This window comes from Mauremys reevesii, linkage group 16 (genome assembly GCF_016161935.1).
Source record: "Mauremys reevesii isolate NIE-2019 linkage group 16, ASM1616193v1, whole genome shotgun sequence".
NCBI classification, from domain to species: Eukaryota; Metazoa; Chordata; order Testudines; family Geoemydidae; genus Mauremys; species Mauremys reevesii.
This window is the reverse complement of record NC_052638.1, coordinates 44,280,353-44,295,738: the sequence shown is the minus strand read 5'-3', so window position 1 is coordinate 44,295,738 and position 15,386 is coordinate 44,280,353. Positions and strand designations below refer to the sequence as shown.

The following is a 15,386-nucleotide window of genomic DNA, read 5'->3' as shown; positions in this document are numbered from 1 at the left end:
GCCGCTGCACAAAAAGGCAAAATTAAGGTAGCATGGCCAACCTTAATTTTGACATTTCTGAACTTCTGAGAGCTTTTATTTTACAACCTTAATGGTCTTCTAATGTATTTTTTTTTAAATGACATTTCCTGGAGTTTGTAAAAAGAAAACTGAAGAAACAGAAATTTTATCATATAGAATTATACTGATCCCTGCATGGACAATCAGCAGGTTCTGAACCCAAGACATTTAAATCCACAGCACAGACCTCTGCCAGTTAAATTAAAAAAGTAACTGACAACAGTAGTATATTGTTATCCTCTATGTTTTAAAAGAAAATTGATATTTCTAAATTTGGCCTTCCCCGGTTTTGCTGGAGAGCCACTGTGGAGGCTTGAGTATGTATCATGTGCTCTGATAGCTGAAGGGAAGCTGGATAGGTTTTGAACCAAACAAAGAAACCCTAAATATTCAATGGTCTTAAGAGTTAAAAAGGCATTAACAAAAACATCTTAAACAGTTTTAAACAGTCTGACTAAAAATCTTTCCCTCTCAACTGCTGCAGCACTAAGTCATGTGTGACAGAATGTCACTGGATCTACAGTCACCAGGGAATCTTCCTGCATAGACAAGTCCTGAATTTCAAATGTCAAAAGCAAGTAGGAAAAAAAACAACTTTATTTTGATAAAATTCTTGCAGGCCCTTCTTTGTACCTCATTAAAAAAAATGTGCAAACCCAATATCAATCTCGGTAGGTCCCTTTAAGAAGGGGCCAGAGTGACAGATTTGAGAGTACTGGGAGCAATATCAGAACCATTGTTGGGATTGTCTATAATGTGAAAAGGAGGGAAGGAGAGAGAGAGCAGAGATCGAACAGAAAAGGAGGTCATTTTCTTGAGGGACTGCATGATGATAGGGGGATTAGGATTAGATCAAAGGATTAAGAACAGCAAGAGTTAGAAACCCAAGAAGAGTTTCCTGGAGAACATCAAATTCTCATTACTGATTCATCAGGAGCAGTCACCTTCCCTCTAAGCCACACATGGCTGCTTCATCACTTTGATCTCTCTGCTGATTCTCTGACTGAGCACTGCAAACTTTCTAATACCCATGTCCCTACACCACACTGACAGGCATTGCTCTCCATGACTCAGTCTTGATACACTCTTCCTGGTCTTCTATGGATCAAGTACCTTTCAATAACTGCTCTCTGCATGACCTCTTGGCTATATGGGCATTTCCCCACTACAATCGCTGAGAGATACACCGGGTGCTGTAGGAAATGCATCAAGAGGGCTCCTTGACAGCCCAGTACATTCCAGCGAGCTAGTTTATCACTGCAGGACATGGAGCAGGTCCTGTCTCCACGGCCTGGCTTTACTCGTAGTAACCCAACATGATGATATTCTACCCCTGGTCTCCGAGCATCATCCCTCTCTCCCAGCACACACTTTGCTCCGGTTCTATAAACATCCATCACTGTGGCTCCTATTAGTCCGGTCTCCTTAGCACACGTTAAGATCTCTCTTTGTTCATCTGTAATAAATTCAGAGCGGCTGGTATCTGTGTCTTGTACGTTTTGTTGATTGCCAGGAACATAATGCACAGCTATTCTCTCAGTGACCTCACATGCAGAATCACTGATGACAGTTTTCATTCTCTTGGTCACATGATCACTTGCAGTTTCCTCTGTTTTCCTTTTATTTTCTGGACCCACAGGATCATAGTTGCCACTGCAATCTGCTGAATGACTTGTTGGATCTTTTCTACTAACCACCTCACAAGGCTGATCCTCTGGTTTGGTCATTGGAATAATGGAGGCATCTCCACCTAGAAGAAAGAAAGTTACATTAGCACTGGCCTAGAAAGAGATTTCTGCTTCTCCTTGCCATTTAATGCAGACCCCTTCAGAGATAAGGCAACCACCACGTGTTTTTAAAGATTTGAACAACAACAACAAAAAAAGTACCAGGGAGAATAACCTCTTCAAATGACACCGCAATTAATACTTTAATTAGACTTGAACGAGAATTCAGCCATGGTTTACATTTAATTCAAGGAGCCCTCACATCCTCCAGCAATGGACCTAACCCCTATCCTGAAGGAATCAACTCTGTTTCACAAGGTAAGAACTAAATTCAGGTTCCATATGCGTTCAGTCAGTGGGTACCTTCACTGTTCCATTAATTGACATGCAAAAAACTTTGTTAACCTGGAGTAAAGATTGCAGATACTCACTGTTTCCCTGTGCTTCTTGTACCCTTCCACAATGGGAGATTTTCAATTCCCAAAATTTAGCTGTTAACTAATCAAGAAATGAGGATTACAGTCCCCTTACAAGAAGATTAACATTACAAGAAACAAATCACAAAGGTTGGAAAGAGTTGGGACAAGGCTTTTGAAAATCTCACCCTAAAACTTCCTACTCTAAGAAGTTAGCTGAAGTAATGAAAACACTAAGTTTCCTGTTAACACCAATGAGGAAAATGTAACTTTCTTACTGAGCAATCTAGAGGAAAGAGGAACAGGTGGAGTCATTTGTGACAAGGACGTGGCTAGAATCAAATATCATGTTGGAAAGAGGGGAACAGATGGAGTTGTGAACTGTCTGGGTGTTTGTTTGATAGAATATAGGGCTAATAGCCATTAATGGACTTAACCTCCATTAATTTATCCAGTTCTCTTTTAAACGCTCTTATAGTCCTAGCCTTCACAACCTCCTCAGGTAAGGAGTTCCACAAGTTGACTGTGCCCTGTGTGAAGAAGAACTTCCTTTTATTTGTTTTAAACCTGCTGCCTATTAATTTCATTTGGTGACCCCTAGTTCTTGTATTATGGGAATAAGTAATTAACTTTTCCTTATCTACTTTCTCCACATCACTCATGATTTTATATACCTCTATCACAGGGGTCGGCAACCTTTCAGCAGTGGTGTGCCGAGTCTTCATTTATACACTCTAATTTAAGGCTTTGCGTGCCGGTAATACATTTTAACGTTTTTTAGAAATCTATAATATATAACCAAACTACTGTTATATGTAAAGTAAACAAGGTTTTCAAAATGTTTCAGAAGCTTTATTTAAATTAAATTAAAATGCAGATCTTATCAGTTTAGTGTGATCCTTGCCCTTGCTTTTTCTTGCTGAGTTTTCCAATGTCTGGCACATATTTGTATACTTTAAGCTGCACACAGGCTTCTGAGTTAACCAGCTCCGAGAGGGACAGAGGACAGATTTCATGTGTGAAAATACCTGTTCACACAGGTATGTGGATCCAAATGCTGAAAGCATTGCAAACGCAATTTTCTTCAAACAGTTAAATTTCACTGGCAGGGATGTCCAGCAGGTCAGAATAGAGGCCCCATGATATCTCTCTCGGTGGCTTCAAGTGCGCTCCACAGATCCACAAACTTTGATGTCCACAATTCTGAGCTTTTTAACTGAATGAGTTGCATTTCGAAATCTTCAACACCCATCCACTGAAATACAGACAAATCCAAGTAGCTTTCGTTGAACTTTTCAGGTTTAATTAGAAAAGAAAGCATTGGGCCAAATCACTGGAAATCTTGAAATCTGTCAGAAAATTCTGATTCCAGTTCTTGCATGTACTTTCCAATCTCATCGACATTGACAGTGCAACGTGTCGATAACTCTTTTATGAGTTAGAAATAGCAGAAAGTAGAAGTTTGAATATCCCTGGAAAAAACTGCTAGTTTCACAACAAATGCTTTCCAGGCTTCATAAAGATCCAGAACTGTTAGCCCTGCACCCTGGAGACAGAGGTTGAGTTCGTTTAGGTAAGCGGTGATATCAGTTAGAAACATGAGCTTACACAGCCATTTGTCATCATCCAGTTCGGGGTAGTTTTGTTCTTTTTCCGATAAAAAGGCCTTGATTGCATCAAAACAGTTTACAAAGTGCACCAAAACCTTGCCACAACTTAGCCACCGAATGTTGCTGTGAAGTGGGATGTCGTTATAAGAACTGTCCATCTCTTCTAGCAGTGCTTGAAATTGTCTGTGAGTCAAAGCAGATCGAGCAACAAGGAAATTCACAATTCGCACCACTGTATTCATCACATTATTAAGCTCTGAATTAGAAATTTTAGCACACAGGTTTTCTTGATGGATGATACAGTGAAATTTGACTGTCGGATGGCCAATTTGATCTTCAAGCAACTTTACAAATCCCTTCTGTTTTCCGACCATGGCAGGAGCACCATCTGTTGTCACACAAAATATTTTTCTGATGTCAACTCCTCGTTCTTCAAAATGGTTTACAAAACTTTCCAGTATATCTTCCCCCTTTGTTGTGCCATGAAGGGGTTTTAGGCAACAAAGTTCCTCTTGGATTTCATCGGAAGCACAGTATCTTGCAACAACTGCCAAACGTGGAACGTCGTTTATATCCACACTCTCATCAACTGCAACACTAAACACTGGTGTGTCTTTCAATGCAGTTGTCTGCTTTTCCTTAATGTTTTCTGCCATTTCACTTATGCGTCTCTCAACTGCTCTGGCAGAGACAGGCAGTTCTTTTATTCTAGATATGATTGTATCTTTATTTAGCAAATCATTGAACAAAATCTCCGAACTGCTGAGAAAAACTTTTTATATATTCCCCATCTGTAAACGGCTTTCCGTTTTTTGCCATGCACCGTGCAATCTTGTAACTTCCTTCTGTAGCTTGATTTTTACTTACACTTAAGCTTTTAAAAACACTACTTTGCTTCTCATAGACTGCTACTGCCTTTTTGATTGATTCAGTCTTGTCTGCTTCGTCAAGAAAAGTTTTCTCGTGCTTCGTTTCAAAATGTCAAACACTTGACATGCAACAAACAACACTTTCATAACAGAAAGCACAAATATCACGGTCTTTCTTTTCAATAAACCCAAATGCGTCTGTCCAAGCAGGCTGAAATGATCGGACATCTAGCTTCACTTTCTTAGGAGCTGCCATTTTGTCAAATGTTCCCTTCAACTCTCAGTGGGGAAAAAAATGGCGAGAGAAGGCAGGCACAAGGTCAAACGCAGTGTGGTCTGAGATAAGCAATTTTAAGATGGGGGTGCTGAGCTGCACCCCCTCTTGCCTTGTGTGCAACCCTCACTGTCCCAGGCTGGGAACAGTGGGCCACAGCAGGAAGGCTGCAGAGCAGTGATCTAAGGACAGGAGAAGAGCCCAGAGTGGCCTGCAGGGACTCCAGGCCGGAAAGCAGGCTGTGCAGGGCTGGAGATCCAGACACGGGCTGGCAGGAGGTCAGCAACTGGAACCCCAGATTGGCAGCTGAGGTGAGTGAACTGGGCCCGGTAGGGCTGAGCAGGGCCGCAGGCCTGGGCCCTTTCTGGAAGGGCGCCTGCGCAAGATAAGTGGGGCTGCCGCAGGGGGGGACCCTGGCTGGCAAGGGGCCAGCAGCGGGAACCCCAGAGCGGCAGCAGGCTGAGTGGCTCAGACCGCCGCCGCTCTGGAGTTTCAGCTGCAGGCTCCTGCCAGCTGGGGTCTCAGCCCCCTGCCAGCCTGGGGTTCCTTCCCCCAGGCCGGCAGTGGGTGCTGAGTGGGACTGGCAGAGGGTCCCTGGCTGGCAGGAGCCGGCGGCAGAAAGCGCCAGAGCAGCGGCGGGCTGAACAGTTCAGCCCCTCCCCACTCCCCCCAGCATACATGCCATTAAAAATTGGCTGACCCCTGCTCTATCATATCCCCCCTTAGTCTCCTCTTTTCCAAGCTGAAAAGTCCAAGGCTCTTTAATCTCTCCTCATACGGGACCCATTCCAAACCCCTAATCATTTTAGTTGCCCTTCTCTGAACCTTTTCTAGTGCCAGTATATCTTTTTTGAGATGAGCAGACCACATCTGTACGCAGTATTCAAGATGTAGGCGTACCATTGATTTATACAAGGTTAATAATATATTCTCCTTCTTATTCTCCATCCCCTTCGTTATGATTCCTAACGTCCTGTTTGCTTTTTTTGACTGCCTCTGCACACCGCGTGGCCATCTTCAGAGAGCTATCCACGATGACTCCAAGATCTTTTTCCTGATTTGTTGTAGCTAAATTAGCCCCCATCATATTGTATGTATAGTTGGGGTTATTTTTTCCAATGTGCATTACTTTACATTTATCCACAGTAAATTTCATTTGCCATTTTGTTGCCCAATCACTTAGTTTTGTGAGATCTTATTGAAGTTCTTCACAATCTGCTTTGGTCTTAACTATCTTGAGTAGTTTAGTATCATCTGCAAACTTTGCCACCTCACTGTTTACCCCTTTCTCCAGATCATTTATGAATAAGTCTAATAGGATTCGTCCTAGGACTGACCCTTGGGGAACACCACTAGTTACCCCTCTCCATTCTGAGAATTTACCATTAATTCCTATCCTTTGTTCCCTGTCCTTTAACCAGTTCTCAGTCCATGAAAGGACCTTCCCTCTTATCCCATGACAACTTAATTTACGTAAGAGCCTTTGGTGAGGGACCTTGTCAAAGGCTTTCTGGAAATTTAAGTACACTACTTTCACTGGATCCCCCTTGTCCATGTTTGTTGACCCCTTCAAAGAACTCTAATAGATTAGTAAGACACAATTTCCCTTTACAGAAACCATGTTGACTTTTGCCCAACAATTTATGTTCTTCTATGTGTCTGACAATTTTATTCTTTACTATTGTTTCGACTAATTTGCCCGGTACCAACGTTAGACTTACCGGTCTGTAATTGCCAGGATCACCTCTAGAGCCCTTTTTAAATATTGGTGTTACATTAGCTATCTTCCAGGCGTAGGGTACAGAGGCCGATTTAAAGGACAGGTTACAAACCCTAGTTAATAGTTCCGCAACTTCACATTTGAGTTCTTTCAGAACTCTTGGGTGAATGCCATCCGGTCCTGGTGACTTGTTAATATTAAGTTTATCAATTAATTCCAAAACCTCCTCTAGTGACACTTCAATCTGTGAGAGTTCCTCAGATTTGTCACCTACAAAAGCCGGCTCAGGATTGGGAATCTCCCTAATGTCTTCAGCCATGAAGACTGAAGCAAAGAATCCATTTAGTTTCTCCACAACACCTTTATCGTATTTAAGCGCTCCTTTTGTATCTCGATCATCCAGGGTCCCCACTGGTTGTTTAGCAGGCTTCCTGCTTCTGATGTACTTAAAAACATTTTGTTATTACCTTTTGAGTTTTTGGCTAGTCGTTCTTCAAACTCTTCTTTGGCTTTTCTTATTACATTTTTACACTTAATTTGGCAGTGTTTATGATCCTTTCTATTTACTTCACTAGGATTTGACTTCCACTTTTTAAAGGAAATCTTTTTATCTCTCACTGCTTCTTTTACATACTTGTTAGGCCACGGTGTCTCTTTTTTAGTTCTTTTACTGTGTTTCTTAATTTGGGGTATACGTTTAAGTTGGGCCTCTATTATGGTGTCTTTATAAAGCACCCATGCAGCTTGCAGGGATTTCACTTTAGTCACTGTACCTTTTAATTTCTGTTTAACTAACCCCCTCATTTTTGCATAGTTCCCCTTTTTTAAATTAAATGCCACAGTGCTGGGCTGTTGAGATGTTCTTCCCACCACAGGGATATTAAATGTTATTATATTATGGTAACTATTTCCAAGCAGTCCTGTTATAGTTACCTCTTGGACCAGCTCCTGTGCTCCACTCAGGACTACATCTAGAGTTGCCTCTCTCCTTGTCGGTTCCCGTACCAGCTGCTCCAAGAAGTAGTCATTTAAAGTATCAAGAAATTTTGTGTCTGCATTTCGTCCTGAGATGACATGTTCCCAATCAATATGGGGATAATTGAAATCCCCCACTGTTATTCAGCTCTTAATTTTGATAGCCTTTCTAATTTCCCTTAGCATTTCATCCATCACTATCACTGTCCTAGTCAGGTGGTTGATAATAGATCCCTAATATTATATTCTTATTACAGCATGAAATTACTATCCATAGAGATTCTATGGAACATGTGGATTCACTTACGATTTTTACTTCATTTGCTTCTACATTTTCTTTCACATATAGTGCCACTCCCCACCCCCCACCACCTGTTCTGTCCTTCCGATATATTTTGTACACCGGAATGATTGTGGCCCATTGATTGTCCTCAGTCCACCAGGTTTCTGTGATACCTATTATATCAATATCCTACTTTATCACGAGGCACTCTAGTTCACCCATCTTATTATTTAGACTTCTAGCATTTGTGTACAAGCACTTTAAAAACGTATCACTGTTTATTTGTCTGCCCTTTTCTGATGTTTCCAATTCTTTATGTGAATATTTCTCGTCTGATCTGACCCTTACATTATCCTCTTCCATCCTCTGTTCCTGATTGTAACCTAGAGAATCTCTATCAATAGACTCTCAGCTAAGAGAAGTCTCTGTCCAATCCACATGCTCCTCTGCAGCAGTCGGCTTTCCCCCATCTCCTAGTTTAAAAACTGCTCTACAACCTTTTTAATGTTAAGTGCCAGCAGTCTGGTTCCACTCTGGTTTAGGTGGAGCCCATCCTTCCTGTATAGGCTCCACTTATGCCAAAAGTTTCCCCAGTTCCTAATGAATCTAAACCCCTCCCCTCTACACCATTGTCTTACCCACACATTGAGACTCTGAAGCTCTGCCTGCCTACCTGGCCCTGCGCGTGGAACTGGGAGCATTTCTGAGACTGCCACCATAGAGGTCCTGGATTTCAGTGTCTTCCCTAGCAGACTAAATTTGGCGTCCAGGACATCTCTCCTACCCTTCCCTATGTCACTGGTACCTACATGTACCACGACCACCGGCTCCTCCCCAGCACTACACGTAAGTCTACCAGATGCTTCGAGAGATCCACAACCTTCGCACCAGGCAGGCAAGTCACCATACGGTTCTCCCGGTCATCACAAACCCAGTTATCTATGTTTCTAATGATCGAATCTCCCATTACTAACACCTGCCTTTTCCTAGTGACTGGAGTTCCCTCCCCCGGAGAGGATACCCTTGTTGTCAGAGCGTTACCGGTGTGGTGCTCTGCTCTCTCCAATGTTGATATCACTCAGCTGCGTGCGTGTGTTCCCTCTGTGTGCTGCCCCAGCTCTGCGCAGATAGCTGACCCAGCAGACCCGATGAGAACCCCCAATAACCACAAAGTCTATTATGTTAACTAACAAAAGTTGTTTAAGTTGCATCCCACAGACCAAAGACACCAGAAAATATCACACCCTGAAAACACCAGTTCATATCTGTATACAGTGAAGAAACCCCCAAGCATCAAGAAAAGAAAAATGAAGTGTTTTATAAATAAGAAACTGGTCAATTACACCTCTATCTACAATATATGGAAAATTAATTTAACAATCAGCTAAAAACCACTAGCTGGACCAAAAAAAAAACTGTCATGTAATTTTAACTTGGTTATTGTGTAAAAACAACTGTATTATTGCTGTACTACTGTATTATCACTGTACTGCTGTATTATTGCTGTATTGTATGATTGATGTATAATATGTACAATATGTATAACCTTGCTAAATTGTTTAACCAACACACAGGTACAATCAACAAACAAATAGCAGCAAACAACATGAAGACAAGGAAAAAACAAATTGGTAAAGAAACTAAGTTACATAGTAACTACAAATTGGGTAAACAAATTGCCTGTTAGTACCAGTCATAATTTGGGTCAGTAACACTGCATCCTAACTGAGGCACATGTTATTCAAAACAATCTTGTTCAGTGTCTGGGTACCAATATTAAATCCAGACACAGCAATATTTGATAAATTGGTTACTGTCCATTCAGTAGGTTATCTGGAAGACAGCATCCACAAGAAACAACTGGATCTACATCAACCAATGGAACAGAGAAGCTACCCACTTCTGTTTCCTGGCCAGTAAAGCTGACCAGAGGGTGACAACCAGCTTTAAGGATAACCTATAACATGAATGGACAGTACTGTGTAGTAACTAATTACAATATATTTATATATAAAGGCCTCAGTGGTAGTGTCACTACTCCAAATTTCTGTTTTATTTCTCATATACATAGCACTGTGGGACACACTATCATAATCCCTATCCCAGTATTTTAAAACACTCAGCCTACTACTAATAATGAGAGAGATAGTCACTGAAATTGCCCTAATAGGGGTGTGTGTCTATCTGTATCACCAAAGTAAAAGGGCCAGAGTACACCAGCAAATTGGAAAAACATGGTTATGCTTGGATATAAGGTGGTGTCATATGTACACATACTATACATATATGCCCATACACGCTACAAATATATATGCTATAACTATATAATTTATATATATTAATTATTTGGCAGTGCCTCTAAGGCTCAATCATAATACTACCTTTATATTTTACATTTACATTTACATTTGTATGGTCTCACGAGGCCCTCAATAAAACACCAGAGAGGCTACTGACCCCCATGTATCCATGGTCCCGGGCCTAACATTCCCAGGCCCAACATAAGGGACTAAAATAATTGGATAATAAAATCTGCCTAATAGTCGTACGAGGGAATGTGCAGACTAAACAGACAGATGGGGCATGAGTGTATGGATGGTAAAATAAGGTAACCACATAACAGTGTTTAGCCCACTGGGTTATCTTTAGTCCGTACATTATGCTTTTCCGGGACGATGGGTAAACATCCTCCCCATAAAAAGACAAAAAGCGGGGGAATGTAGTAAGTGCAGGCCCTGATAAAGGCCCAGTATGAGGCCAGAGGCCTGAACTAAAGTAACGAACAAGACTTTGCTAACATAAAGCAAAGTTAAGCTGAGAGCCAGAGGCCGGCCCGGTTCACAGAAGCTGGCAAGGAAAAGGGCTGATGCTGCAGAAATAAATATTCACCTAGCATATCAAAGGATAAACACAGCATTAGAACATATTATACTGAAACATTCCATAGATAACGAAAGGACAGGTCGACCCATCCCAATGACAGGGGCAAAAGGGTAAAATGATGGATAGAGTTATTTTGTTCGAACCAACATGTACAAGGTAGAAGGCGGTGCCTTAATACGTAGAAAGGCTGTAACCTGCTACGTAGAAAGGTGGCACCTCAATACGTCAGGTGTGATGTGTAACTTGTTTGTATCTGTGTATAAGAATGCATCCTTGGGGTGGTGTCTTTGTCCAGCCTAGGGGGCAGTGGAAATCCCGCCACTGACTGAGCTGAGTCCATTGTCAGGGAGTACATATGTACTGGCTAGCTGTATCGCAGCAGCACCTTGGACTACGTTTGCCGGGGAGCCGGAGGCTGTACTTTTTTCGACAATAAACCTGGCCGACGTGCCTTCGTACCTTACTAGACTTTGTGGTTATTGGGGGTTCTCATCGGGTCTGCTGGGTCAGCTATCTTCGAAGAGCTGGGGCAGCACACAGAGGGAACACACGCACGCAGCTGAGTGATATCAACATTGGAGAGAGCAGAGCACCACACTGGTAATGCTCTGACAACAACCCTAACACCATCTGGAAGGAGGGTCCCAACTATGGGAAGGTTTCCCTCTGCTTCCATTGACTGCTCTGCTTTCCTGGGCCTTTCATCCTCCTCAACAGCACAGGGGCTGTCTGACCGGAGGTGGGACAATTCTACAGTGTCCCAGAAAGCTTCATCAACATACCTCTCTGCATCCCTTAGCTCCTCCAGTTCTGCCACCCCGGCCTCCAAAGCTCATATGCGGTCTCTGAGGGCCAGGAGCTCCTTGCACCGAATGCACACATATGCCACCCGCCCACAGGGCAGGTAATCATGCAAGCTACACTCAGCGCAATAAACTGGATAGCCCCCACTCTGCTGCTGGGCTTCTGCCTGTATGGTCTGCCCCTGCCCCCTTCCCTGCGAAACTCCCTGTTAGCAGCCTCTGTTTGCAAAGCTTAAATGGAGATATACCTATCTCATGGAACTGGAAGGGACCTTGAAAGGTCATTGAGTCCAGTCCCCTGCCTTCACTAGTACTGTTCCTGACAGATTTTGGGTTTTTTTGCCTGGATCCCTAAATGGCCCCCTCAAGGATTGAAGTGACAACCCTGGGTTTAGGAAGGCCAATGCTCAAACCACTGAGCTATCCCTCCCCCAGGTAGCTGTGCCCTAAGGCTTTTCCATGCTATGTGTGGTGAAACTTGTGTTTGGGACACAGGAAGTACAAGCCAAATGGCAAAAGGAATATAAAGGGCAGCTGCATCTTCTCCGTTTTGTCTTCAATCCTGCTTCTTACCTCCAAAGCAACTTTTCTACAAACTGAAGCTCTGAACAAAGGACTGAATGAACCATCCAAGCTATGGATGTGTTCAGAGGGACTTTCAAGCCAACAAACTCACCAATACTGCTAAGAACCTGGTATATGGACTTTGAAGTCTCTCTCTCTCTCTCTCTCTCTCTCTGTATATATATATATTTATATGATTGACCATTTAACAACTCTTCTTGTTCTTTTCTAATAAACCTTTAGTTTTAGACACTAAAGGATTGGCTGGCAGCACTAATATTGACCTGGTAATGTGGCTGGCTCTTTGGTGTCAGAAGAACATTTTGTATAGTAAACAGAGTTTTTAAATAACTTCTCACTGTATTGGACCTATGTGACTGGGAGCCAGAGAACTGGAATGCAATAAAGGGGGCTGTGTGATTTCTTTTTAGCTTCTTGATAACCAGTGTGGGGGAAACAGGAGCACAGTTTGTGACTGGTTGGTGAGTCTAATTTCAGTGTTAACCACCAGTTTTGGGAGAATCTGCTCTCCTTTTTGCTGTCTACCCTGATCTTAGCATTTTCAGCGAGGCACTCTGGGTCACACCTAGAACAGGAAGGGGCTGATATATAGCTGACAGAACATAACCCTAAGTACCCTTCCTTCTCTTCCTGCACTTAGATTTGAAGATCCAAATTCCTGTCCCAAATCTATGTTAGTGAAGAAGATTGGATCAGTTTGTTGAATCAAAATGGTGGAAAATCATGGCTGTAAATTCACAGTTTGTTGCTTTTTAGTAGGTCTGCACTCTGACCATGCCAGTTCCTTCTCAGTCAAACATGTTTCAGCATATTTGGAATGTTTTAGTGAAACCTTTGTAGTAGGGTCAGTTTTGAAAAAGCAAACCTGGGACAAAAGTGTATCTGTATCTAAGGGCACATATGAAACATCAATAGGCCTAACTACTTAGTAGCTTAGGGACTCGTGTTCTTAGGTTTCGCTTATAGAATTGCAACATTGTCATTTTGGACACTGCATCTTTTTATGTTGGGGGAATAAATCTGCTGTGAAGCAAGTCATACAGCATGGGTTTTGGATTTCATTTTATAAAAAATTCTACTAATTTTTTGGATTGGGGGGGGGGATTGGAGACTAAAATAATTATCTTTAGCCAACAGAGTATAATAAATGCACTTGGGCTCCCTAGGAGAGGTGAGTAGGCAGGTAAAGCAAAGCAACAAGGAAAAATGATAGGCTTTTAGTATGACAGAACCACTGGCAGATGCTAGTTTCGGGGCAAGAAAATGATGGCCCATGTCTCTATCTAATCAGGGGAGACTGAAGCACTTGTATGTACTGAGCTGGGTATTGGCTTATACATATGCTCCCTTCCCACATCAATATACCCAATAGAGTAGAAAGTGCAGTGCACCAATTTGCCAGGCCAATGCTGATCCATTGCATATGTTACTGATATGAAGGAGGCTGGCTCACCCTCTCTCAGCCATGGTTGGGGTAGCTGGCTCAGATGCACCAGGCAGGGATGAGAACATGAGTGACTGGCTCTTATGTACTTACAGGGGGTATGGCTGCAGAAAAAAATAAAAGTGATGTGTGGTTTGAGTTTCCATTTCCCAATCTCAGTCCCTGGGCTGAAGATGCTGCCCTGTTGGTGTGAGACTGCCAGCCACAGCTGGTGGATGAGATACCTGGAGGGCAAGAAAGGGTTACTGAGAATCACTCCCTTAACTTAGGACAGAGGAAGAAGTAAAGATAATTAAATTAAGGCCCACAAATGGAGCCCTGCACCAATACAAAATTTGTATCCACATCCAATCCATGATCCACAAAAGTGATCTGTGGATAGCCATAGATTTGCAGGGCTTTAAATATATAAAATTTGGATCTGAATCCAGCCACAATCCGCAAAAAATGGTTCATGGATATCTGCGGATTTGCAGGGCTCTACCCACAAACCTCTAGCCAGTTGACACTGAAGTGCACTACAGTGAGTCAAGTGGCTGGTTAGTCTTCTGTAGGCAGATAGGATCCAAAAGTCTCCACAAGGACACCTGCTGTCCGATCAGAAGCTTCATAGTGAGCCCAAAAGACCTGGAATCAGCCCCATGTGAAGAGTTATTTTTGCAAAGTCTGTATACAATGGGCAGGAAGAAGCCTGGGTGTGTAGGACAGGAGAGGTGCCCCAAAGGGAAAAAAAAACAGACCTGTGCACAGGACAGAAACATATTGCCTGTGGAAGGAACATGAGAGGTGCTAGCCTCTCCCATTCTCTTCTTGCACAGCTTAGCTCATTGGAGAGGGGAAAGGGACTGTGTTCCAAATGTTACAGGTGAAGGACACATGCATTTACATTACAATAGCGTAAACATCCTGAGGAAAGTGGATATGACCAAACAGACCACTGAACAGATAACACCACAAGGGGCTTAACGTCTCACCTCTGGAAACTCCTCTTGGCAATGACTTCAGCATGACTGTCATTGAGAATATCCCCTACAGCAGCATCCAAAAAAATTAAATAATCCAACATTACTGTGGACCAGACAGAAGGAAAAAGTCACATGCAACAACAAGTAGAGCACCATCTACTGAGGTAGACTTGTGCAGTCTGCCAGTCCTGCCCCAGCATTTTGTGGGTCTGACACTAGTATTAGTGCAGTTGTCTGAACTAGACTATCTTACGGTATTAAAACAACTCATTTACCATAAATGCTTACTGTCACACTCCTGCACCATGGTGCAGTGACTCTTGCCGCACACTACTAACCTAGAGGACCATCACCTAAAGCCACACCTCTTTGGGCTATGATCCAGTCAGACTCTACAAGGTAAGCAGGACTGGGACAGTACTTGAATGGGAGACCTGTAACAATCTCATTCCACAGCATTCAGAGCAGGCATGTATAACAGTGATATGGAGTATATGGGTGTGCACATTGGAAAACAACAAATTTATTCACCACACTGGATGTGGGCCTATTGGAAATGAACTTCTGAAAGCATTTAGGATAGCTGAGCTGTATCTTCAGTGATCTCCTTAACTGCCCTCCTTTAAAAAACAGCCAACGGGTAAGACACTAAGAAACAGCATTCCAGACAAAAGCCAAGGAATTCTCAGAGTTAATGCTTCAGGATGGTTTTAAAAACAGCAGAGGCTGGTTGGATCATCTGTTAGCAACGTAAATAAAAGTTAGAATGTTC

At 42.6% G+C, this 15,386-nt stretch overlaps 1 protein-coding gene across 10 annotated transcripts in view; it reads right to left on the bottom strand.

Annotated features, from left to right (window-relative positions):
• ADAT1 (adenosine deaminase tRNA specific 1) overlaps nucleotides 1-15,386 on the bottom strand; it is a 49,041-nt gene that overhangs the window by 19,216 nt on the left and 14,439 nt on the right. For 8 of the 10 annotated variants that reach the window (XM_039503671.1, XM_039503673.1, XM_039503669.1 and 5 more), the window contains 3 exons: nucleotides 14,624-14,678; nucleotides 13,743-13,873; nucleotides 1,174-1,810 (listed from right to left, as the gene is read on the bottom strand). In XM_039503671.1, the coding sequence (XP_039359605.1) occupies nucleotides 1,174-1,810; nucleotides 13,743-13,873; nucleotides 14,624-14,678 (823 nt within the window). The remainder of the gene's footprint in view (nucleotides 1-1,173; nucleotides 1,811-13,742; nucleotides 13,874-14,623; nucleotides 14,679-15,386) is intronic. The other 2 variants (XM_039503677.1, XM_039503679.1) reach the window with 1 other exon arrangement.